Here is a 27,073-nt window from a genome sequence, read left to right on the forward strand (position 1 = left end):
AGTGCTGGTCTTTTGTTTAGGACTCCCTATTTCTTTCTCTTGTCTATACTCTGATATTAATCCTTGATAGGGAAGGCAATCTCTAACCTGCAGTCCAAATAAATTATTGGCATTTTCCCATTCTATTATCTTTCCCTCTCTAGTTACAGTATTTGCTCCCAATACCTTGGTTCCTTTGCCAGTTTTCGACAATAAATTCCAGCCCCCTCATTCCTATTGTCTCTGTCCCTAATTGTAGTCATCCCTATTGGCAGAATCTCCTTTCTCCATTCCCATGTTGATTTAGTTCTTAGAATCTTTCCTGCTACTTTATGGAAATAATATTCTGTATGATTATTGTCATTCTCCTTATGGTGACCTCCTCCTCCAAAAACAGGAGAACAAGAATCTAAAGGAACTATTGCAGATATCGAATCTATGAGCATTTTATGCTATAAGAACAAAATAATGAGACTAATTCATTCTCCTTAAAGGCCTGCACCCAAAATCCCAGTCTCTCCTTGTTTCTTGAGCTTCCCCCGTGTTTCAGCATCATCCCTTTCCACTTTTAATTATAGTTTTTTTCTTGTGTTATGTACAGGAGCCTTAACTGTGTAGCTCTGAAATACACCTTCCAATTGGGTAAAAATCCACCCTGTTCTACTGGAAGAATTAACGTATCCTCATTGACTCTTGCCATCTTTCCCTCCCAGATAAAGTCCTTCAACTCTTTATTAATTGATAAAAATGTGCCTGACCTGTGTATAAGACTAAAGGGACTAAAAACATTTTTACGGCTTGTATCTTACTATCCATATCCATATAACAAAGATTCCATTTTGTCAGTTTTTGCATAATGTTTTTAGTCTCTTCCAACACATCCTTAGCTGCCACACCAGGATCATTTTTAATCCATACTCCTAAATTTTTCATTTTATCATGTCCCCATAAATAAGGATATTGCTGAACCAATTTGTCTGCGGGTACATAATTTAACTTTAAAATATGTACTACAAAATAATAAAATAGTAGGTAGTCCACAGTCCATTTTGCCTTTGTTTTAGTGTCATTAATTTTGTATCCCAAAAAGATTTGAAACTGTCTCAAAATGTTCCACAACACTGTAATGTCTCTTTCTGGTTTTGTCAGGTATAAAATAATATCATCTGCAAATACGACCAACTTTTCTTGACTATCAGACCAGTTATATCCTTGAATTTCCAAGTCCCTTATTTTCGTTGCCAGTGGTTCTAAATATAATGCAAAGAGGAAAGAGGACACCCCTGCCTAGTTCCACTGCTCAAGCAGAAATTATCAGAGAGGACCCTACCCACTTTCACCTTTGATCCCTCATATATCCTCCTACTCAACCTTATTGAGCTGCTCATAGAGTCCCAGCTTACGCTATCCAATGCTTTCTCTGCATCAAGACCCACCAACAACAATGGTATTTTCTTACATTCTGCTTCCCTCTGGATCATCAATGTTCTGTTAATGTTGTCAAATGTTTCCTCCCCTCCACAAAACCACACTGATCCATACCTATCAACTTTGGCATTACTTTTGCCATTATTTTAGCCATTATAGACATGAACACTTTATAATCATGGTTTAGTATTGAAATGGGCCTGTATGAAGCTGGATCCAATAGATCTTTATCATTTTTGGGTATTACCATTACCACTGCCTTCTTCCAGGATGCTGGTACTTCTCCTCCTCTTAAAATACTATTAAACAAAACCTACAAATCATGCACAATGCATTCTAATCTAATGTTGGAAGAAGTGGCCACAATGGGAGGGAAAGCATCCATTATGCACTGCTCTGCTCTCATGGCTGTGTCAGTGTTTATTTCTCTGATACCAGCAAAAGGCACTTTTCTGAACATCACTGCAGTCACAGCATTGTCAAAAGCCCTGTAATCACATCCATTACTGATTTTTTGCTGAAACTATCTTTTAGGCAGTACATGCCATGCAATGGCAACAGAGCTACCCTGTGGTATGCCTGACAGTAAGCTACATCATAGTGACTAAAGTAATTGTGTTATAATCAAGTGTGTGTGTGTGTGTGTGTGTATATGTGTGTGTGTGTGTGTGTGTGTGTGTGTGTGTGTGTGTCAGTTCTGCTATGTGCTCCTGAAGTACAAATGGCTGAAGCTTTGAGCAGATAAAAAAATAAATAAAAAAAGACTGGTAGGGGATTAGCCCTCCCCTTTGTCTGTCTCATAGGAAAGCATAGCTCCGTAACCTTGGACATAACTATACTAACTCCAGTTGTAAAGCTGTGGAGAAAATAGAAAATACCATATCCAAACAGCATCACTGACAAAGTGCTAATATAAAACGTACTGGCAGTGACTTTTAACATCAAGCAGCAAGTGATGAATTAGGAGTTACCATGTGTAAACTGAGAGACTAAAACCTTAGCTACTTAAGACTTGTTGACTAGTTGGATAATAGTGCCTTAATGGATCTGTATGTGTATGCGCATGTGTGTGCACGCTGTAATAGACTGGTGACTCCTTGATAATTGTTTTTTCTACCATGTATGCACCATGTACCATGACAGTCTCTGGCTCTCTCATGGCCCTGAGGTGGGTTAATTGGTAAATGAAGAATGACTGAATGAATGAAAGGAAGGGAAGTACAGCACTTAGATCGAAGAAAACAACCTTGTTTTTTTAAACAACAGTGTGTCATTTTGCTGAAACTTGGTTTATACATTTGTCAGATAAGTGTTCAGAATCATAGAAGGATTGTTTCTTTTGTTATACTTGATAACCTATCAAATCATGATCATACACATCAGATAAAAACATTTACAAATTAACTGTCATAATGTGAAACAGTTCCACTGTACAAGGTTTGCTGGCCCTTGTGAGTTAATTTCCTACCATATATTAAAGTAATGCATTATTTTTCACTAACCATGTGCCAAAGAAGTGCTATTTGCCATTTATCCTAAATGTATGATGACTTGCTTGCTCCCTAGGGAAAAAGAAATTTTGGATCCCAGATGATAAACATGCCTACATTGAAGCTGAGGTTAAGGAAACATCTGGAGACAAACTTACTGTTGAAACTGCTGATGGCAAGGTCTGATAATTCAGTATTATTTATGAAGTTTTAGTTGACTGAATCTTTTTTTTATCTTTCTGTTCTTCAGTTTTAAACAGTTGTCAATTTGCTGAGCAATTAATGAACAACAGCTGCAGTTATCATTTTCTTGGTTGTAACTTCAAATAATGGGTTATATGGGGAAAGAAAATGTTCCACTCTGAGAAGGTAGCCAAAATAATGTGGTCATGACTAACATTTCATTAATTATAAATATCCAGAGCAAAAATAGCATAAATGCAGCAAAATTTTTCTCAGCAGCATATTGAACAGGTTATTTGGAGGATTAGCCTTTTTCTCAAAGTTTTGTTTTGTATTAGTGTGTGCGTGTCTGAGAATGGGTGTCATTAGATGTGTGTTTGAAGGTGTTTGCGTTACTGCACTGCATGGGCTATTAGTGCTTATATCTCTAGCCATGCAGTGTCCACTTCAGAGACATGACAATGAGATACTTGTGAGATGTTATCATCATTATCACCATAACACTACTGGGTACAATGGTGCTGACAAAACAGCACCAGTGGTGGTACTTTTTCCTGAATCCTGAACCTAGAGTGATGGAGCTCTGACTGTAACCCAGATGTCATGAGACAGATTAGTCACTCAGGTTCTTGAAGAACCAGGCAGCGTGGAATGGAAAGAGCAGCTTGCTTCAGCTTATGCACCCTGGGGGAGGGTAAGAGGTATTGATTGCAGTTAGAACATTTTCTGGTGGAGACTGAGGAGATTTTCCCTGACTGTAAACAGGCTATTGATTACTTGGTATCTGGTGAGGACTGTGTCCAACCTTGGATCATGGGAGGTGATGCTCATAGCATCATTCTTGATCTGCCTTAACTAAGGCATCTGCTTTCCTTGCATCTCTAAAATCCCCACCCCTAGCTTCATATATGATGTCTGCCTACCTTCCCACTCTTGTCTTTCTTACAATGACGATAGCAATCTTAGGTATGAAATGCCATTAAGACTATTCCCCTCTCCTCACTAAGAAAGGCAGAGAGAGAGCCCTTCTGTACCTTGGACAATGGCAGGATTTTGCCTTGTCTCCTATCTTCTTAGGAAAAATGGATTTTTTTTTTGGTTTACTTAGCAATAATCCTGAAAATGGAATGAGTAAATTGTCCAAAACCAGAGAGAAGGAAGGCAGCTGAGGTAGTTCATGAAAATGTCCCAGTTCAGAGATCATCCTTCTGAGATATCAAAGGATAACACTATTAACCAGTTGGCTTCTTGAATAGGACCTTCATTTGACTGAGGGGACTAACTTAAGAACAGTCTTTTTGACTGATTACTGCATTCATTTAGAGATGGAAAACTATGCCTATGCTTTCCATTGTGTACACTGGTGTAAAGTGTGTGTGTGTGTGTGTGTGTGTGTGTGTGTGTGTGTGTGTGTGTGTGTGTGTGGTGTGTGTGGTGTGTGTGGTGTGTGTGGTGTGTGTGTGTGATACAGTACTATGAAACCATTGCAATGTGGAAACTGTCCTCCCCTAACAAGAAGAAGCAACAGCAGAGTTGATTTTGTAAGTTAAAACAGTGCAGGGAGCACAGTCCCTTGCATTATGGATATTTCCAAGAAGAAAAGACTGTGCCCTGTGCCCTGTTTTATAGTGATATTACTGGTCTTTTTAAAAGGTTATTTTGTCATTGTTAACTTCATTTTATTTAGACTTAATATAGCTCACTTTTATTAAATGACTGATGGCTCATAGAGAAAAATGTGATGTTTCTCTTACAGCAAAATTCAAAAATTATCCCCAATTAAATTTATTTTTGAAAATGAGAATGTAATCTGTACTAGAATGATAGGTCATTTATAATATATCCTCCCATCTTGATGTGGGCATGCAAGGTCACATCAGTAATGAAATAGGATAGTGAGCAGCCTGCTTTGTGTTTTTTTTTTTTAATTCATTTTCTGCTCTGTTTATCTTCATCTTATTTCTTGGCTTATGACCTATTCATTTCCTCTTATAGGAGCTGCTGTATCTCTGTTGTCAGGTACACCCCTTTTCTCCAGTGAGAGATTGACCTTATGGCACCCTTTAGTGAGATGCCACCTCACTGAAGGGTGGGAGTCAGAGAAAAGGTTATCATATTGCAGCTAGGATGGGTATTTTATACACTAAGGGTCAGGAATCCAGCCTGGTTGGAGCTGTGAGGCCAGATGCATCACTGCATCCAGCATCAGCACCAGCTCTTCTGTTGCCATGTGCCAGAGGTACCACCCCTTGATCTGCAGTGGGGAGTGCCTTGATCCCAGGGAAAATCCCACTCATACCCTTCAGAATGGTAAGCTAACATTAGCCACTCATTTCTATCACTCTTCACCCAGCTCCCCCAGTGTCCAAGCTGTTAATCATCCTTGGGTCATCTGGTCATTTGCAGAGCTCCTTCTAGCCTTCTACACCATGAAGCCTGGATTGGTGAATTTGCTTTGAATGGCTGATCTGCTTAAAAGGGTTGACATCATTGGTACATGTTTTGTTGGGCTTTATAGCTTATACATTGTTTCTCTTAACAAGGATGTTTTCAATGATTTCCTTTAATGTTAATGGTTTTGGCTACTTTACTAAAAAATAATAATATGGGGAGTACTGATTATATTCTAAAATCACTAAAAATGTCAGCTTATTATGCACCTCTCTGACATCATAGGGGTGCCTAACAACGTTTGTTAGGTACCTTTAAAAATTATTATGACTGAGTCTCATACTAGAGTGACATACCTCTCAACCTTTAAGCACAAGAAATCTGGACAAAGCTAAAAATAATGGGGGCAACCCCCCACAATCTGGGCAGATTTTAACTATTGTCTAAAAGTCAAATGTGTGTCCTGTGTGATTTCTGTTAACACAGGCTCTACTCAAACTATTTGAATACATGAGAAACATGCTGGGTGAATTTTAACAAATAAACTAGAATTAACAAGTTGTGGATTGCTTTGCTAATTAAACATACTTTCAAATGAATGTGTGATATCCTAGTTTCAGATAATGCATACTTGGTCAAATAAAATGATTGTATATGAACCCTGTCTAAAAACAATGACCACACCAATTTGCCAGGTGGCCAATTTATTAATTACCAAGCCAGACAATTCAACATATTTGAACTCATATCTTAATCAAACAACGTGAACGTTGATGGACTGTAATTTCAATATAACAACTTATCATAATAAACATTTACAATCAATGTAGATATAAATGAGAAAACTTGGAATGGCCATATTCCAATACTGCTCAGCCATCCATGCATCATCACTGATCCTCTCTTGAGTCATCACCAAAGAATGCCATGGAGAAACGTACCTCCCATGTCCTCCTATCGTAAAATACCTGCTGAATACCAAGGGAAAGGAGATCATTTGATATGCTCACCAGGCTGCAAAATAGAAGTCTGTTGCCCCCTTTTCTTTATTTTCCATCATACACATATCCAGACAAAATTAACTTTTTCTTACCTCTTCTAATTTGCCCAACTAGGTCCTGTTAAAATAAAGATGTGTGCATTAAATAAATCCAAACCAATGCCACTCAGATGAATTTCATCTTTATATGATACCATCCCACAAAAGTCCCAGTGTTACATTATAACCACAATCCCTAGAAAAGGTGTTGCTGTAGACACCATATAATTAATAAATTTCCTTGACATTTCAATAGCTAAAGTATAAACTGCCCTTCTCCACACCAGTCTCAGGATAATAGAAGGCTAAACAATCAAACTCCCCAGAAATCTCTGCTGCAGACATAACAAATCTCTTATAATTCAAGACAAAAGTCTTCTGTTTGGAACTTTGCTTAAATCATTCTCTCCTAAATGAACAATAATGACACTGGCTGAACTGACTGATAACTAAAACTCCTCTACCTTTGGTAACAGCTAGTGCCAGATCATAGATCTCCTCTAAACAACATTCCATCTAAAGGCATTGAGGCCCAAATAACTCATCTAGCCTTTACAACCAATCTCTTAGCCACCCAATACACATTAGAGTAGCCATCAGGATATTCCTGTGACCTGTAAAACAAAGAAATAATAACATCCACAAACCACTAAAACACACAAAAAAAGATGTCAGTATCTATGACCACTCAGCTTTCCTAAACATCAAAGGCCACAATAATTAAACCATGCAATAATTTGCGGGTCTATATTAGATTGTCGAAATGGCATTGTAGTGAATGCCATTTTGACGACACATAAACAGAGAAATCTTAAAACAGTGAATGCTCAGGTCAGCGATTTTTTTTTCCTAGGGAAAAAAATCACTTGGCCTGAGCCATGACACTGCCCTTTACCCCACTGTAATGCAATCTCGGAGTTGGTATATTTAGTTAGGATTGGGGTGGGTGGCAAAGTCCCCCAGTTTGTAATGTTTTAACTAGTGCATTGTGTATTATTGGTCAACCGATTTTTTTCCTTAGGAAAGGAATCTGTGATGTGCAGTTTCACTGTTTTTAGATTTCTCTGTTTATAGGTCGTCGAAACCACAACCGCTGTAATGCCATTTCGACAATCTAATATAGACCATAATTTGCAGCCTGATACTAGTATCTGCCTAATATAACTTCTAAAAGTCTTAGACAACCATCTTCCCTTCCTCTTAATGACCTCAGTGGACATGCCCTCCACTGCTAAATATGATGCCCTCATTCTGGAATTAGTGAGAAGAAAATCTACCCTCTGCATTCCCTTAGCACCTCAAAGCCCTCTTCATCAAACTACTTGGGACTGCGCAGGTCTTCCATCCAAAAACCTAAACATTAAACTACCCTTACAAAAACAGAGCCAATTCCCTTTACAATAAAGCCCACTTTACTAGACACACCACTCTTTCCATGCCCCCATGCTGACCTCACCATATTTGATCAGTGTTACACCTACCCAACCAAAGCAAAACTGTACCATTTGTAATATGTAAATCTGACCACATAAAATACACAGACAATTCACTAATCCAAAAAGCCCCTTCATAGAGAAAAACTGCCAAAATGGCCCATAAAATGTAATGTTGAAAGGAAGATATCACCTTATGCAAACCTTTCAAAACAATCTTAAAACAACTGTCTTGTAATAGTCAACCTGTGTTCAGCTGCCAAGCTACTCACCCACTCTCATGCCGTCAACATTCTCACTATTAACCGATACTTTGTGATATCTTTCCACCCTACCAGCATCACGGACGCATCAAAACCTCTATATGAACCCAAATTGAGCATACTGAATCACCCAACTCCCACCTGCACATTAAATACCACACAACCAACTTCTCAGCCCAGACTGTCTTACTTATAAACTATCGACAACACCAGCAAGACTATAAAACTAAATTGTAAGCTTTCTTGGTAGAGCTGATCTTTGACAACTGGATCAACCATGCCACTGCAGCTTGCCCATTTCCTAAACCTCCCACAGCACTTTGCTGGCAGTAGTTCTGCATCTGGTGCTGTAGCGTGAAACCTGTGAAAATGAAAATGAGGCAAACTATTAGTTGCGATTTTCAACATACCTGGGACATACTTAGCAGAAATTGATACATTCATCCCCAGCAAAACCATCTTTCTCAGCAGCCTTTGAACCCTATCAGATTTGGAGATCTTTTCAACAAGATTTGTACTACCTATTCATTTTCACAGTGAGAAAATACAGCCTTATCGTGTAACTCCTTAAGCCATACTACCATTGCTACACAGATGGTCATTAACTCCAAGAAGGTAATGCCATACTTCTAGTCTAAGGCCAATTCCTGCAACCAAGGTGCTACAAACCACTTGCCCTTAAAATAAGCACCTAGCCCTAGAATTTCTACTGCATCAGTATATACAGTAATTGTGACTCAGAGGATATCCAATTTTCTTGCCACATTAAAATGTGCCAAAGAGTGATTCAAAATCAACAAATCAAATCTTCATTCACTTTTTTAGATACCCTGACTCTGTACTGCTTTTTCCTTTCTCCACTTAACAAGTTGAATGGCCTGGTGAATGGCCTACCTGGACTGATTGCTCTGCTTGCTAAGTTCAGTAACCCAAGCAGCTCCATGACATCCCTCACTCTAATGCCCCCCCTTTTTAGACTCTAAGTCTCCCTTTATCTAACATACCTCCTATCTTAGTACGCTGCTTAACCTGCTTGTCATCAGGTAACCAAAATACATGCAAAGACACATCTACAGCTAAGCCTAAGAATGCACTTTTGCTGTGCCCTCCTCTTTTTCCTTTACTATGGGCACTCCCATATTTTTACACAGTTCCAAACAACTTTGCATCCCTTTCTGAACTCTTCTGCATCCCTCACCAATCAATAAAAAATCATCTAGGTAGTACACAGTCTTTTGCCCAGTCACTCTGCTCCCACATCAGTTGCACACTGAACTAATCTTCTTGAAGACTGAACATGCTATAGCACAACCCATGGGCATGGCCTTTTCAAAGTAAAACGTATCCCTCAAACTCATTCCTAACTTGGGCAATTCTCACTTCTAATAGGCAATAAGCAATAAGCAAAACATTTTCTCTATGTTTAGCTTTAGCAATCAAGAGTCTACAAGTCTTGAATCAACTGTACTGCATCATTCAAAGATGCATACTGTACTTGGACATCATGCCTATTAATATAACCATTAACCAAAGCACCCTCTGTAAATGAGAGGTGATGAATGAGCCAGTATTTCCCCTGACTTCCTCTTAGGGACTAAGACCAGTGGTGAACTCCTGAAGTCAGTGAATTGTGAAACACTATGGGACATTAACAGCCTATCTACCCTTGCTTCCATATCTAGCAAAACCTGTACAATATCCTCCTTGCCTCTGGCTAACTGCAAATTGTTACAAACCTGATAGCATTCCTTCACCTGCGACCTAACAGAGAAGCCCCTTGTGAAACTCATAATTTCTTCTTGGGCTACTTCTGTGTTGGGGTAGCAATGCAATCTAACTATGAAGTTATCAGTTCTGATAGGGAATGCCAAGGCTAGTCTCATGGGCTCCCCTTAAAAGGGTGCAAATCCCCTCAGCCCTCTAGGACTGCTCCCCCCTCTCACAGACAACTCTCCTAACTCTTACTTTGTCGAACTCTTGAGGGTTCGTGGCTTCTAGACCTCCTTACCTGGTTATTTATACAAGTACTGCACTCTGCTGCGTAGATCTCCACAACATGCATGTTCAAACCTACTTGTCATCTACTAACCTACTAACTCTCTTGTCATCTTACTGGACTGAATTCCAGGTGCACCTTATTCTTACTGCCTACTTTTTCCTGACCAACTTATGTCATACCTCATACCTTATTAATCATTGTTTCTAGCTAAGTGTATGCATACCTACACATCTAATGAATAGTCTTATCCAAGGCTTTCAAATTTCTTAAATGCTGCACATACCATAGCCAAGCATTACCCCTTCAAACACCCTTATCATTAACAGGTGGGCCAAGAAAGGAAGACCCTGTCTGAGGTCTTTCCCCAAAATAACAGCTAATAAGTAAACAAAGCCTAACCTCCAGTTGTTCAATGGTATAATCCTAAACTTCAAAGGCTTTTTTTCTATACAGTGCAGCCAAGGCTGCCATGAGGTCTTTGGACCCTAGAGCCTCAGCCTCTGCTATCTTCTGTGCACTATTGACATCAAGCAGGTTGAAAACATTAATGAACTCACCCTGAAGTATCTTCCCCTTTACTACTTGTGTGATGTGATAAACACATCTTGGCTACCCTCTAAAAAGACTGAGTGCATTGTTGCATCAACATCAGGGATGTAAGAACAGACTTTTCTGCCTCCTCGTTGTCAGGCAGGCCCAACTGACAAAAACAATGTAGCCCACAAGACGCACTAGGTTCCTCCCTTGGATACCTACCTTAATGTTCTCCTGCATTTGGTCCTGCTTGTGCATCTCTGTCCTTAGCATCCCTTGCAACCTCATTCAGCCCTTACAACGACCCTAATAAATACTCATTACTATTAGGTACCTCCTCTGGCTCCCCGTGCATAACAACAGATGATTGTTACTTGTTTGCAGTCTGTACCTACTCCAAAGCTGTCATAAATCTCACGTCTGGACTGTTTCTAGCAATCTCTTGTTGGTTGCAGGCCTTCTGAAAAATGCTTTTCAGGCAATAGCCTCTCACTTCTTTCATAACTGTGACACCAGTGACATTCTGAAAGACAAAAGGACAGAACGAGTAACCAGTTTGTCTTTACAAAATCCTCCCCCTGCCTGAATACCTCCTTACTCCGAGTATGCAGTGCTCTCAGTGCCCCTACCCCTTGCCTGTGTCTCTAACTCAGTCTACTTTACCAACTCTAAAGTAGCCTGTACCTGTCCTTACCTACTTTGCAGCTGTCCAACTGCTTCATCCTCTCCTCTTCCTAATATAGTAGCTACAATTAACAATGAATATTTCTATGCACTTTTATTTCAAAAATGTAATCTCTCACACTCTCCCTCTGTGTGTGTGTGTGTGTGTATATATATATATATATATATATATATATATATATATATATATATATATATTGGACTATCCCACTATCTGGGTTCAGGAACCACTACAAAATGCCTGGCCTTAACCTCTAATATACACCCCCTTCCCTTTCCCAGTATTCATCTTTTTTCTTTTTTGAATATAGAGCCATCCCTATATACCTCCTGGAGCGTTGCTCCCTTTGCTTCTAACTTGCCTACCTGCTTGTGGGGCTATCCCACAAATCCCTTAGCAGCTCCCCACTAAGAGGCCCAGGACTGTGCAGACTACCTGCTTCCATGTGCCTGGACTAAAGACATGCATAGCTCACAATACTCACTACACCCCCTATGAACTGTACCTCTGGAAGATGTAGATCTCTAGATGGAACAAACTGCCAAATGTGGCCACTTAATGACTGCTTACTTTGCATTGCGACAATGGCTAACTGCATACTCTTTATTTATTTTTTTAATTATTGCGCAGGCCAACACCTTTTAAAATAGTTACTACCACTGTCTCTGCAATATGTGGCTTTGAACTTAGCCCCCCACCTAGGTGGCATTGTTTGGTAATTTTGCCTTATAACATCCTGTGTAATATGGCACCATAGAACCTACATCTGAGTTGTACAGAATGTTGCAGAATGCCCAGATTTGTGCCTGATGAATTTGGTCTGTGTCTCATAAGGCCTGTACTTTTCTGGCTAGCCACTGAGGAATGAGCTCACTAACTAATGGCAGCCATTTGAGGTTCAGACTGCATATCCTTCAGAAAATGCCTGCTGATGAAAACCCTGTTAATTTATCCCTGAGTTATTATATCAATGTTTCGCATCTGTCTGTTTTGGGCTTTTGTCTCCTCACTGTGTTTGGTTTGACTAGAAGTTTTGTGATAACCATTTGAGAGGTATGCCCTTGAGGCCTCTGCCTAAGTCAGCAAATATCCTGCAGTGATTTCCATTAATTTTTATTTTTCTTATACAAGATGGCAGGCTTCTTGCCTGTGTCCCTGTATTTTGACTTTGCAAGACCTGCTTCAGACGTTCCCTTCTGCTCCGCAACTAATTATTGATTCTCTTCTTTTTTTTGCTTTTGCCCTCCCCCCAGACCACATTTTGCTACCCTCCCCTTGTTGAGGCACTCAGCTCACCTAACTCATCACTGTTTTTCATACCATCCCCAACATCCTTCTTTGCACTGGTAATCTCCAATTAACTTATTAATTATTATTTTCCATGCTTTTTCCTTTCCCCAATATTCTTTTAAATATACCCGACTTAGGCAGCACTGAATTGGTCTGCCCAGTGCAACAGTGTCACTCCCATGACTCTAGTATCTCTCCAAAGCTCAACAGCTGAGCCATGAGCCAAAGTCCATCATGACATGCTGGCAAGCATCACTAAATTGTCCAACTAAGGCAATTAAACTATGCAAGGGAAGCATACCCTTAAGTGAAGATGCCTCACTTCAGCTCCACTGACTGCAGTGTTTTTTTTAACTTGTACTTCTGTTTTTGTTTATTTTTTATATTATTCCCTAGATGCCTGACTATTCCTCATCTGGGGAGGGAGAGGGGAATGCTACCACCACCAAACTGCCAAATACTACCTAACCACTACCAAACTACCCTGATACCCTACCTCTGTGCCTCTTTTATTTTGACATTACCAAATGCATTCAAGTACTACTGTAGTCCTCAACTAGTCCCTCACTGATCATTGTTTCTACTAAAACAAGAGCTACATTTCCCATTGTAAGATATGCCCTACTTAACTACAAGGAAAAACAATAACTTACCTCTTGACCACCTAGCCTCAGGCCTCGTCCACAAGCTCTCCTACCTGGCTGGCAGTAGGGTCACCTAGATGTTGGCAAGATGTATTTAGTGACAAAATGCCAGCATCAAAGAGAATTATCCCAACCCCTTTCACTCTTTATATACTCCTTCCATCCATCCCCTGACTCTTTTCTACCTACATTACTTCTTCTGATCTAACAGCCTGTCCCTGTCCATAAGAAGACTACCCCCATGCAGGCATTCATGGACAATGATGGTTGCAGGGGAAAACTCCTCTTGTCAGCTGGGATTGGTACTGCCAGGACATTGCCCTCACCCAGACTCAGAACTGATTGTATTATTTGATAAGGATTTATTACAAAAAAATCAATGTGTTGACGTGTCTGTTATGCTTTTTGCACAGATTACAGGGGCTACCTCAGTACTATGATTAAACGGAGCTTTATGCAAAGAAAGATATATATCTTTTTAATCTGTGCTATTCAAGGAGTACAGAAATAAATATTAATAACTGCCTGAAGAATTGAATTAAGCATGAGTATAGTGTCCTGTAATTGCTGACATGCTGAACCATAATGGAAGATAGCATACCAACATTTTAAATTCCATGAGCAATTTATAACTAGTGGTCAAGAGGTAAGTTATTGTTTTTCCTTCTATGTGGCACACCTCATCACTAAGGGCTTTTCATCCAGAAAAAAGGAGGTCATTGTCCCACTGTACTCATCCCTCATTATAACCATTATAGAATACAATGCCCCGTTTGGTATGTACCTCTCAAGACATCTGCAACAACTGAGTCTAATTATGGTGGCTGCCAAAATAGCAGTTGCTAGAAATGGAAATCAAAGTCTAACAAACTAGTAACAGAGATAAAACAGTAAATGGGATGTTTAGAAAAAAGGTAGGAGCAAATCGCATACAAAAAATTTAAATTGTGGGAATCTTACATGAAGAAGAGGAATGAGGTTTAAAAGGTTAGATTTGAATGAGCTATGTAATGTTTGACTGTCAATCACTGGTTAGGTTATAAATTATGTATTATGTTTGCAACTAAAAGTATGTCAGTATGGTTTGTTTTCATTTATATAAATGTATGATTGCCTGTATCATAAGTGATAATTTAATAAAGATGTTTCTTGTTTAATAAAAAACAAATAATAAAAAAATTCCTTGTTTGAAAATAGCATTAATTAATTCCCTTTTCAAATCTTATAGGTTCATAGGTTGTTCATTGGTTGGTACTAGGCTATCAGCCCTAGGGCCTATACAAGCCTAGCCATAACAATTCCCTGGCTATTTCTTCCCACACTGTTTACTTCTCTGGACCCCTGTCTAGCAGGGCGACTGACATGATCCCTGGGATGAGTTTCCTTTCTCCCATCCAATCATCAAGGTTCCTTTTGAAGAGGGCCAAAGAGGCACTCTGCTTGACATGTATGCGTAATCTATTCCAGAGTCTGGGGAGTCTCTGGGTCAGGAACCTATCCCTCCAGCATGTTTTGTTTATTGTGATGACAAGGTTTAGATCTCTGGAGCATGTGGCTCTGAGGGATTGGGATTTCTTAAGTGTAGCATGTCCAGCAGCTTTGGGTTTGACATGGCCATGTATGTTAAGCAGAGATCGCCTCTGAGTAGACGATATGCGACAGAGTATAGCTGGAGTTTTTTAAGGCGGTCAGCGTAGGGCATCTGCTTTAGGCCTGTGATTCTTTTAGTGAGGTATTTCTGCGGCCTTTCCAGTTGTTGCAGATGTCTTGAGAGGTGCATACCAAATGGGGTGTTGTATTCTATAATGGGTCTAATGAGGGATGAATACAGTGGGACAATGACCTCTTTTTTTGGATGAAAATCCCTTAGTAATGAGGTGTGCCACATAGAAGGATTTCCTGACTGTTGTGGTGATGTGTTTATTGAAGGTGAGACCACTGTCTACCTGTGTCCCTAAGTCTCTTATCACACTTTCAGTGTTTAGTGTACTGCCACCTATATGGTAATTCATGGGTACATGTTTTTTTCCCAAAGGGGATAACTATACATTTCTTGGCAATGAGCTTGAGCCCATGGCTCTGGCACCAAGCATCTGTTTCTGTAAGGCCCTTTAGTAGAGTATCCACATAATTTGGGGATTCAATAATGGCTCCCAGTTTGCAGTCATCTGTGAACTTTGTTAGCCAGAGTCCCTTAGTGTTGGCCTGTACTTCAGAGAAGTAGATGCAAAACAAGAGCGGTCCCAGGACTGAACCCTGAGGTACTCCACTTGTCACTTGTCTGTAGCTGGATTTGGAGTCGGCTACTTTTGCAGTGTGGGTTCTATCATTAAGCCAGGGGTAGCCATCTTATACAAATCCACTCTTGAATTATCCAAAATTTGTACTTCAAATACCCAGATCACTAACAATGCAGAAATACTAGTCGCAAAAGTACAAATCAAAAAACACAAATCTATACACATTGTTTGTATCTGTATTTCCCCCCCGGTGACAACATAAATACCTTGGAGAGTATCCTCCAATGGCTGTCCACTAGCTATCCCCAAGAAACTATTATTCTCGGAGACGTTAATATTGATTGGTATACTTGCACCGCAGACTTCCCCTCAACCCATATAAACCTGCATGGCTTCTCTCAGTTAATCTCATCACCTACCAGAATTAATAAGCCCAACAATAAGGAAAGTATCCTTGACTGGATATTAATAAACAATTCACCCCAGCTATACCAAGCAAGCACTCTCCCTGAACATTTTAGTGATCACTCCCTCACCTATATAATTAGAAAAAGAAATGACATCCTTCATCAATTGACCTTTAAAACCATTAGAAATACTAAGAACTTCATTCAGTCTAATTTCCTGAATGAGCTTAACTCTTGTAACTGGTCCACCCTATTACTACTTCCTGTAGCTGAAGCAGTCTCGCACTTCAACTCTGCATTTCTTGCTATCCTTGACAACCATGCTCCCAAACATACTATTAGAACAAATAACAAAGTCACACCATGGCTATCCAAGGATACAAGACAAAAGATTATTAGCAGAAACAAAGTGTGGTCCACCTGGAGAACCACTAGATCACCAAAAGACCACCTCTTGTATAAACAGTTGAGAAATGATACTAAGAAGGCTATTATATTAGATAAAAAGAAATGCTACTGTAATCTGCAACAGAAACACCAAACCCAACCGCAAAAATTCTGGTCAGGCATTAATAAACTACTCCGCCCAGGTCAGTCAACTACCCCTACCCTCCTATCTACACTCCAACAACCTCCTAAGACTGTTGCCAATACCTTTAATACTTTTTTCACTGAAACAGTGCAATCCCTAGCCAACAAACTATCACAAAATACCCTAATTACCACCAAACCCACAACTGATAATCAAATCCCCTTCAAGCTTGAACCAGTGCCAACATCTTTCATTAAGTCCTTACTGAAGAATCTGAAACCCACCATCCTCTCAGCAGACCTACTACCTGCTGAATATCTCCAAAACACAGCCAATGAAATAGCATATCCCATTTCGGTTTTAATCAATCGAACAATTATGGAAACCTATATCCCCTCCATCTGGAAAACCTCCCACATTATTCCTCTACACAAAGGGGGAGACTCCACTGAACTTTCTAATTACAGGCCTCATGCAATCCTATCTCTCCTTGGCTAAAATAATGGAAAAATGTATTCATAAGCAACTTCTTGCCTCTCTGAATCAAAACTCCCTCCTAGCCCCCTCCCAACATGGATTTAGACCCTACCATAGCACAAACTCAGCCCTTCTCTCCTTCTCTAATACAATAAATCAAAACAGCAATAATAACAAGCTCTCCTCTGCTCTCTTCCTAGACCTTTCCAAGGCATTTGATATGGTAAACCACCAGTTATTCTTAGACACACTACAATCACTCCCCATAGACAACCTAGCAATAAACTGGTTTAATTCTTACCTAAGTGACAGACAACAAGCTGTATTATGGAAAGAGAATCTGTCATCCCTTTTACCAGTCACTCTCGGAGTCCCTCAAGGATCTATTCTGCGTCCCCTCTTATTCTCCTTATTCATTAATGACCTGCATAAAGTCATTTCAAGGGCAACTTGTATTCAGTACGCAGATGACTCCACCTTAATCTGCACTGCCACCTCCCCCTCAGATCTACAAGCTATATCACAAATTACTTTCAATCAAGTAGAGAACTGGCTGACAGGTCGCAGACTACTACTAAACCCAAACAAAACCAAACTATTGCTCTTCTCCCCCACTCACAAGATCTCCTTACCATCCCTCACAATAACATCTAACAGTGGTACCATGATTTCCCCAGAACCTAGCACTAAACTACTGGGAGTAATCACAGACAATGACGTTAAGTTCGATGCTCACATAGACAAAACTATTAAAATAGTCAACAAAAAGCTAGGCTCTTTATATAGGATCAAGCAATTCCTAACCCCATCCACCAGAACTGTTATTGCCCATACACATCTGCTATCAACCCTTCTTTATGCTTCAACCATCTTTGCTAATCTATCCAAATCAAATCTCAATAAATTGAATAGCTGCTATAATAACATTGCAAGATTTGCCACAGGGTCAGCTTTTAGAACACATCACTGTGTTAACCTCCAATCATTAGGCTGGCTAGAATTACCCAACCAACTGCAATTTACCCAACTAATAAATATACATAAAATACTCTACAACCCAGACAGTACACCGGTATTGAAAAACATTATCACCTCCTACAGTAATCCAAAGACTCTTCGCTCTTCCAACAAAGTACTAGTGCAGGCTGTTAGATCCAGCACTTCAGCAGGTACATCGCTATTCTCTAACTCTGTCAGAAAAAAACTGGAACCTTCTTCTTGTGGAACTCACCAATGACCCCTCCTTACCCCAATTCAAAACATCTCTTAAAAATACCTACAAACACATTGGCTTTGTCCCTGTACTAACCCTGACTAACCCCAAACTGACAGAATCTGTACATGTGAGCCTCACAAGAGTATGTCAGTGAGCCACTAATCACTTACAATTTGGTGTAACTCTTTCCTATTGAAAGAATAAGAAGAATTTCACTTTTTCTTTCTTAGAGAAGTTACTAGCAACCTATCCTGTGTGTATGTGACTTAAAATTGTACCTGCCTATATATATTGTTAATATTAATATGTGACTGGATGTTGTCCATATCTATACATATTTTAAAATTTCCATTTTTGTAATTTCACTGTAATATTTTTCACTTTAATTTACTAGTAATTATTAATATAGTAATGTACACCAGGAGCTTTTCTCCCCGGGCCTCCGCTGAAAATGGACCTGTATCCAGTCGGACTTTCCTGGTTAACAAATGTAAAATAAAATAAATAAATAAATAAGTAATAAGGTTCACAAACCATAATGTGAAACTACATGTACAATATAAATATTTTGGACAAAATAAATGCTGATATCACCATTCCACTAAGCAGCAAGTGCCACACATTTGTTGTAGCTATGTTATACTGGATGCATCTGGTTTTGACAAAGCCTCACTTGGATTATCTTAGCTGCTATATCCTATACATTTCTGTTCATACATATTGAAATACAACTAGTGCAAACGTGATCAATACTAAAGATTTAGTAACACCACATTAATGAACAAAAGCACTCAAAAATGTTGCAAAACTGGAAAAATATGCTCTAAACTCAATCTGAAAAGATTAGTGGAGTGGGTGTTGTAAATAAAGTGACCGGATGAGTTCATAGAAGCCTGGCACCTCTGTTTCTTTCAGCTAGCAAAGGTTTTGTTTTTCATATCTATCTATCTATGTATCTATCTATCTATCTAATATGGCATTACTACTAATATTGTAATGCTGACTTTTTCTTTATTGTCTGTCTTCATATATGTGTGCTGGAATACTTACCACCTGATTAGGCTTTCTTTAATAATGAACAGGTAGAGGTCAAAGTGAGCAAATAGAGAACATCCCATACATTATCTCTGAAATCTCCATTTGTTTGCTTACTATATGTTTACTAATATTTTATTTTGTTGTGTTTATACCAACCACTGTTTAGAACAACTGTCTAATCATATTTTCATGGGAACTACCCAAAGAAAATGTCTGACTAAAGAATAAATATATTAATAAATTAAACTTGTTAATATTGACTGGATGATGAATTTTAAGGTATGATACATTTGTTGTCATGGCAATTACCTAATTTATATATAAGATTAAATGAAACAATGAATAATAAATAAAATGAAGATGATGTCTTTGGTTTGTGATTTTATTGCAGTTCAGTATCCTGAGAATATCTTTCTTTTCAGTATTTTTCATGTTTGTTACATTTATGTGTCTCCTTAATTCAGCAGTACTAACAGCTGTCAGTTGCCTTAAACTGAAAGATAATCGCTGCATCATAAGAAATTTGAGGTGTGTTTATGTGTGTGTGTGTGTGTGTGTGTGTGTGTGTGTGTGTGTGTGTGTGTGTGTGTGTGTGTGTGTGTGGTTTCACTTCATAATCTCAAATTGCTGAAATCTCGAATTTTAGCATTTCGAGACCATGAAGCTGAAACCATCACAACACAGACACTTACAAAGCCCAGACCAGAACACTGAACACACAGCACACACCACACCACACACAAACCACAACAAACACACCACAAAACAAATAAACACACCAAAAACACCACACAGGCACATAACTACAATACAGAAATGCATGGGGGCAAGCCCCCTTGCCCCCATATATATATATACTAACTCTGAGATCGCACAACCAGAAAAAAAAACAATCACACACAGACATTCTACAGTCCACATCCAACACTCACATCTCAACTTACACCTCCCTAACCTAACCCACACATACAAGTCAGAAAAACGCTCACATACACTCACTTACCTGACATTCCGAACACCATCCCAAACAGACACTTCACGTAAAGTACCGGAAATGCATAAGTGCGGATTTGAGATATTCGCTCTTATGCATTTTTGGCATTCTGAAGTTTCAGCTTCATTGTCTCGAAATGCTGAAATTCGAGATTTCAACAATTCGATATGCCTTTTACTGATATTTCTATGCATGACTTAGAGCTGTTATGCTCTAGTCTCATGTAAGAATTTACACAGTAGCCACCATAGAACAGCAGCAAGAAACTAACACAGCTTTTAAAAGCTGTAAAACACTTCTTGCAGCTAGATATATAAGGCAGACTGAAGTGCTTAACAGCTCCATTTGAGGTGCACTTAGCTTCTGGCTACTGTGTGACAGTGCTAAGTGTTTTATAGCTGTCAAAGTAGTAAAACACTTCCTGCTCCTACTATTTTATTTTTTGTAATCAATAATATGTCAAAGCAATTGCACGCTTTGTACTGTGATGAATTACGATCTACTCTCTCCAATCATAACCAAGTAGTTATGTGCATCCGACATTGATGTTAAGATTCACCAGAGAGCAAATTTCTTGACATTTGTGTCTTCACTGCTAACAGTTTGATTATGATCAGACACACAATCATAATATCTTACACTATTAATATCTTAACCACTTCACTTGAAAATCTGGGCACCCCCATGGGGAGGAGTCTGTTATCTTAGAGTCTGCAAAATATAGTCTCACCCACATTACGTTATCTAGATCAGATTATACCACACATACATGTATACTCATTTCAGTTCTAGATCAGATTATACCACACACCCACATGTATACTCATTTCAGTTCTAGATCAGATTATACCACACACATGTATATTCATTTCATTTCTAGATCAGATTATACCACATACACATGTATACTCATTTCAGTTCTAGATCAGATTATACCACATACACATGTATACTCATTTCAGTGTACTTTTGTGCATGCTAGGATCTGCAGTTCTCTGCATTGGCTTCTTGCTTATCTTGTTACCTCCTCATTCTAGTAAGTGATATAAAGTGTTTAAGACCATGAATATGGTGAGCATGGTTGTATGCTTGATTTAAAAAATGCTGAAGTACTAATCTAGTAAAGCAGCTCTGTCTTTTTAACTGCTGTTTTCATGATATGCTGTTCTACAAACTCTTGCAGTTTTTTAGTTGTGAGTGGTTTTGTTAAAATTAAAAAGTAATTATTTGTATTATTTTGTCAGCATCTAGAAAGCAAACATACTGAATGAAAAACCACATAGTAACTGTGCTGCTACATTCTGCCTTCTCAACATCCCTTCAAGCATTATCTCTTTATACCATACTTTAGGGATCACACGCCTGTGCAGTTGTAAATTCATTGTTGGCATATACTTACTTGAACTCATGTGTTACTTGTCCGAAGAATATTTTTCCAGCCTTCCTCTAAGACTAAAGCTGTGGCCATGTTTATGTTATACCTATTAATGTGATTATTTCTGTTTTTCTATAGAAAGTCACTATCAGGGCAGATGATGTGCAGCTAATGAATCCTCCCAAGTTTGATATGATTGAAGACATGGCCATGCTGACTCACCTCAATGAGGCGTCGGTGCTGCACAACCTACGTAGGCGCTACTCAAAGTGGATGATCTATGTAAGTTTATACTTACATCTAATGTTATAAACCATGTGGCTAATTATACTTTATTATTTACCTTTACTTAAACACTTTTTGTTTTTAACTCATTTAAGAATAATATTATTTACAATATTCATATTGTTAAATCTGGTCTGTACCCATATTAGATTTCTCTGAATCCGGTATTTTAAGATTTCTGATCAGTTTGGTCAGAGCTTGTGTTTTTATTCGTTCACCTTGCATATTTTCATGATTCTTCTTATTTAGTGTCTCAGTATCAAAGTTTGAATGATCTATTTGTTTATTATACTTGTTCAACTAGCTCCCAGTGAGTTACATTTTTTTTCAGAGTAGATGTTATCTGCCCATTTTTATGTCTGCTATTTGCTTACTTTCATGCCTGCCTGTTTTCCAGTCCTTATATCTGTCTGTCTATCCGTCCTTATTATTAAGCATGCTGTTACTTTGTTGTCATGCAGTCTGAGTGCATTTAAGCTTCTGTGAAAGTTTTGGATTGTTTGTAGATGCCACCAAACTACTGATATGGTAAACAGCAAAGCTACCTAGGAATTGTGCAAATATGTATTTTGGTTTTAAAATGAAGTATGTAGTTTTAGGTTTATAGTCTTAAAGTTCTTATCTTGTCAGATAATTTGTCATGTGTATTTATCATTACTATATTTGGGTCACCATGGTGGTGCAGTGGTTAGCGTTGCCGCCTCACAGCAAGAGGTTCTTCGGTTTGCTTCTCGGCTGGGGTGCCTTCTGTGCGGAGTCTGCATATCTTCTCTGTGGTTGCGTGGGTTTCCTCCGGGTGCTCCAGTTTCCTCCCACATCCCAAAGACATGCTGTAGGTGGATTGGACATTTTAAATTGGCCCTAGGCATGTGTGCTTGTATGTGCCTTCTGTGGAAGGTTGGGCGCTGGGCTGGCAACTCGGCACCGTAAAACTCCACTGTCAATCATGAGCAGACAGGTGATCTGCTGTGGTGACCTCTAACCGGGAAAGGTCAAAAGAAGAAGAAGATTTGTCATTACTGGATTTGTGACTCTGTGGTCTCTGTTTCGGTAGATGTGTTTTGTTTAACATTTGTTTTACTGCATGCACAGAAGGCTGCATTTTCAGTAACAGCATTTTTGCAATGTGCAGAGGCATACATTACTATGTCATAGTCTGCCACTTCTCCCAACCCTTCTCCATCTTCAGAGACAGAATGCACATCATCCTGTGTCAAGAAGGAACATGTTCATTGCTTACCATTCTGAAACAGCAGATCTACACTGTATCTGGAAACATGTCTGCATACAGAAAATGTTCCACTCATATCAAAAAATGCAGAGTTCCTGCTCAGTATATAGAAAGAGCAGTGCTACTACTCCATATTTGGAAGAATCAGGGCCCCTGCCATGTACCTGGAGTGAGAGAGAGAGTAAGAAAGACATAACCTTTCCTGTATCTAGAATGGGCATGTCCCACATGTGCATCCAGAATGGTCACCACCTGTGTGGAGTTTACATGTTCTCTCCATGTCTTCATTTTTCCTTTCTTCGCTGGATGTTTGGAGATGTTTCCTAAATGACACATTTATGGTTATTATTATTATTATGCTAATTATTATTAGTTTTTTTTATAGTTTGGAAAGGTGACCATGACAGTTTACAACAGTTTTGTACTTGAAGACAAATGAGTTTGAAATACACTTCACATGCCAGTCTGAATTGTTTGCAATTGATTTTTTGAATGTTCTGGTGAAAACAAAAATGCTAACTGGAAATTTACATTTGGCTATCCCTTGAAAACCATTCTCCAAAAGTACTTATTAGAGTTACAGTAGTTGTCATCCCAGAAGTGTGATCAATAATATTTCCAAACGTCAGTCAGTTTATCAGAGATAGATGATTTGTGACTTGGATACAGAATTTGACAGGGTATCTAAAGACTTTGAATCTTAATTTTACATTTAGAGGGTCCCCCTCTATATCTGGATTTGATGTGGTTCAGTGGAAACAGCCAATATACAATAACCATGTACTTCTACTTTTGTACCAACATGTTGAAAATGATTACTAATAAACATTGTGCCCTTTTGTTAAGTGATATGTGTTTAGTGATATACTGCATGGCATATGCCTGTTTATTTACAGAAGTACCAGAAATTTAAAGGAACACTTTTCAGCATTTAAATACAAGGGCTTAAATAAGCCAGAGAAGGCTAGACTGTTCAAAAGCAGTTTCCTTGTGGGTATTGTAAATTTTGCACATATGTAGTCAAAGCAGATGTTGTTACATCCAAAAACATTGCAAAATGCTATAATATATTTTAGGTTATCAAATATGACATCACACATATAATTTATCTGGCACAGTGTGCATTTTTTATTGGACAGACAAGGTACATATTGAAGCAGAGAAATTTTCAGCATTTAAGTGCCATAGATGTAAACATGAAGAAAATGTTTTTTTTAAACATCCTAAATCACACTGGGAGAACATTGTATTTATAGGCATTGACAGAGCGGATGCTGGTCATATATATATTTTTCATGACAAAAAAAATTATTAGGAACACTTTTTACATCGGGGCTAAAATATATACTTTTAATATATAGTATATTATTTCAGGTGTTTGCCCATACGTTCATGATATAATTGTTTTTATTTTATTTTTATTCTTAGTTGCTGTACATGCCTATGATATAATGTGATAAATCATGTAATATTCATTTACAGGTCATGCATATGTGTTTGTAAGATTTTTCTTTATTACACTGATGGGGCTTGCTTTGTTGATTGAGACTGGTTTGTTGTTTTTCTTTTAGCTGAGCTGCTGATCTGCTGATTAAACACCTCAGTGTTTTGCATTTTTATTGTATATTTCTTGGTACAAGGTTAAATGGAACCATGTATTTTTTGCTTTGTATTTTTAATTGTAGTTCAATAAGGGACTCTGGCATTTTCATATGAATAATATAAAGAAGATTAGCGTTAAAGTCACCAAAGCGTATAATGTTTTTGCTGGTTTGTGTAGGTCATCGCATGCATTAATCCTTGAATTTATTTAAGGCAGAGAGAGAGATTGAGTAGGCACCTGCTGTTTGTTAAAGCTTAGTCTTAGATACATTTATTTTAGCCAGGAGCCGGTTTAGAAAGAGGATGTGGTAGTCATTGGTTGTCTAACTAATTTGGGCTGCTGGCAAGATTTATACAAAGTTATAGCAGCCTCTCCTTTTCTGTTGTCTGGGCTGCAGTCTAGGCACTAGTTGTAACCTGGAAAGAGGTGATGTAAAGAGGGATTATTTGGTTTAAGCCAAGACTCAGTAATGGCTAAAAGGTTTGGGTTGTGAAGTGATATTAACATGCTAATCGGACCTGGTTTGTAAAACTTTCGGCATTTGTAAAGTAACAGGAGAGTAGAGAAGGACCTGTGGTGGTCTCATTGTTACCTCTGAGAAGGAGTAGCAGCAAAATGGGTAAGGATTTGTTTAGATACATACCTCTCAACTTTCAAATCGTTCACTAAATATCCAGATTTGTCTTGCTGTTTTTTTTTTCAGTTGCTCTGTTCTTCATAAAATTTGCATTTTTCTGGCAAATAACTGAGAATCAAAAACACTAAATAATGATATACGCTCATTTGAGTTAAAGACTTTATATTCTTCAAAAAATGTAAGCTAAAAAAATGTTCTATTCTAACAATTTTCTAAGTTTATAAGAGCGATAATTAAAATCTTTCCCTATTTTGGGCTTTTGTTCACCTGTTACGTTTGGCTTTGTCCAGATTTTTGTGCTAAGAGGTTGACAGTATCCTAAAAAAAGAAAAAAATATAGAAGTATTTCTGCCTTATTCTTCAAGGGACTAGAGTTTCTACTGCGTCTTCTGAGAAAGCAGGCTCCATGTCTTGAAAAAGCAAAGACCCTTCTCTCATCCAGAATGAACAAAAGCCTAGCCTTTAGTGAGGTAGAGTGAAGTGAGTTTTTCATCACCAACACCAACGAATATGCTGATGACTGTTGAGCTGTTGGGTGTTTATATTTTTCTTTGAGGTTTGTGACCAGCTGTTATAGGTAGAGGAATGCATTGTACAGCCCCCTGCATGCTTTTTTTTTTTTTTTTTTTTTTAGGTTTTGATTTCCATAGAAAGAAAATAGCTACATTTATGATGAAGCAGCATTCTGCAAGTATCAGACACATGGTCTTTGACACATCAGTCACCAGTGAAACAAGCAATAGTCAAGAAAGAGTGTGGGGGGGGGGGGTCTTCTTTATATTGAAAATAACCAGGAAGCATAATTTATAGTCAAGAAGAGAATTATCTTTGCCTATTTTCAGAAGAGAAGGATTACTACACTATCTTCAGATACAGCTGGGTGCCTAGTCTACATTCACAGAGAGCATATTTCTTTTACTACATTCAGAAATTAATGAGGTATTACTGTTCCGGAAAGCATGTAGTCCCAACCTGCATTCTTTTAGATATGAACTCTTGTGCTGTACTTTGAAAATACATAATCTTTACTCAGTAAATAACTCTATATTACATAAGAAAGGGTTTCTTGAAATGTATTGAAATGTATCCAGAAAGTTAAGTGTTTCTGTCCTGTATCCAGCAAATCAAGGAGTTTTTGCACCATGTCCAGAATGATGCAAGTTTTTACTCTGTCGTTTTAAGCTATGAAAATAAAACAAACCCAGGAATTCATTAGGCCCTTCTTTTACTATGTGCCAATTTGTGATTCAGAAACATGTTAGTTGTGATGCGGTAAGATGTTGTTATTGGCTAATTTGCATGTTTCTTGAATTACTACAGAGACGTGCAGCTCATTGCTGATTGGCATATTGCAGTAGTAACCTGCTGCCTGCGTAGGTAGTGTTATTACTCCTAGTCACTGTTACACACACACACACACACACACACACACACACACACACACACACACACACACACACACACACATGTATGCAAATGAACACACACACATACATACACACACGCACACACACACACACACACACACACACACACACACACACACACACACACACACACACACACACACACCACGTATTCTGTACCTGTCCTTACCCTATCTGCCCTCCTGTGCCCCCCCACCTCTGTAATAGTTGGAGTGCCATTAAAGTACATATCTATTAGGCCCTGATGACCTAG

The 27,073-nt window shown here is 38.6% G+C and overlaps 1 protein-coding gene across 2 annotated transcripts in view; it reads left to right on the top strand.

The window, feature by feature from the left end:
- The window catches only part of MYH15 (myosin heavy chain 15), a 386,453-nt gene that overhangs the window by 11,750 nt on the left and 347,630 nt on the right, over positions 1–27,073 (top strand). For both annotated transcript variants that reach the window (XM_044071103.1, XM_044071102.1), the window contains exons 3-4: positions 2,974–3,077; positions 21,776–21,919. In XM_044071103.1, coding sequence (XP_043927038.1) covers positions 2,974–3,077; positions 21,776–21,919 — 248 coding nt within the window. The remainder of the gene's footprint in view (positions 1–2,973; positions 3,078–21,775; positions 21,920–27,073) is intronic.

The sequence above is a fragment of the Protopterus annectens genome, chromosome 5.part0 (assembly GCF_019279795.1).
Source record: "Protopterus annectens isolate FY-2018-M chromosome 5.part0, PAN1.0, whole genome shotgun sequence".
NCBI classification, from domain to species: domain Eukaryota; kingdom Metazoa; phylum Chordata; order Ceratodontiformes; family Protopteridae; genus Protopterus; species Protopterus annectens.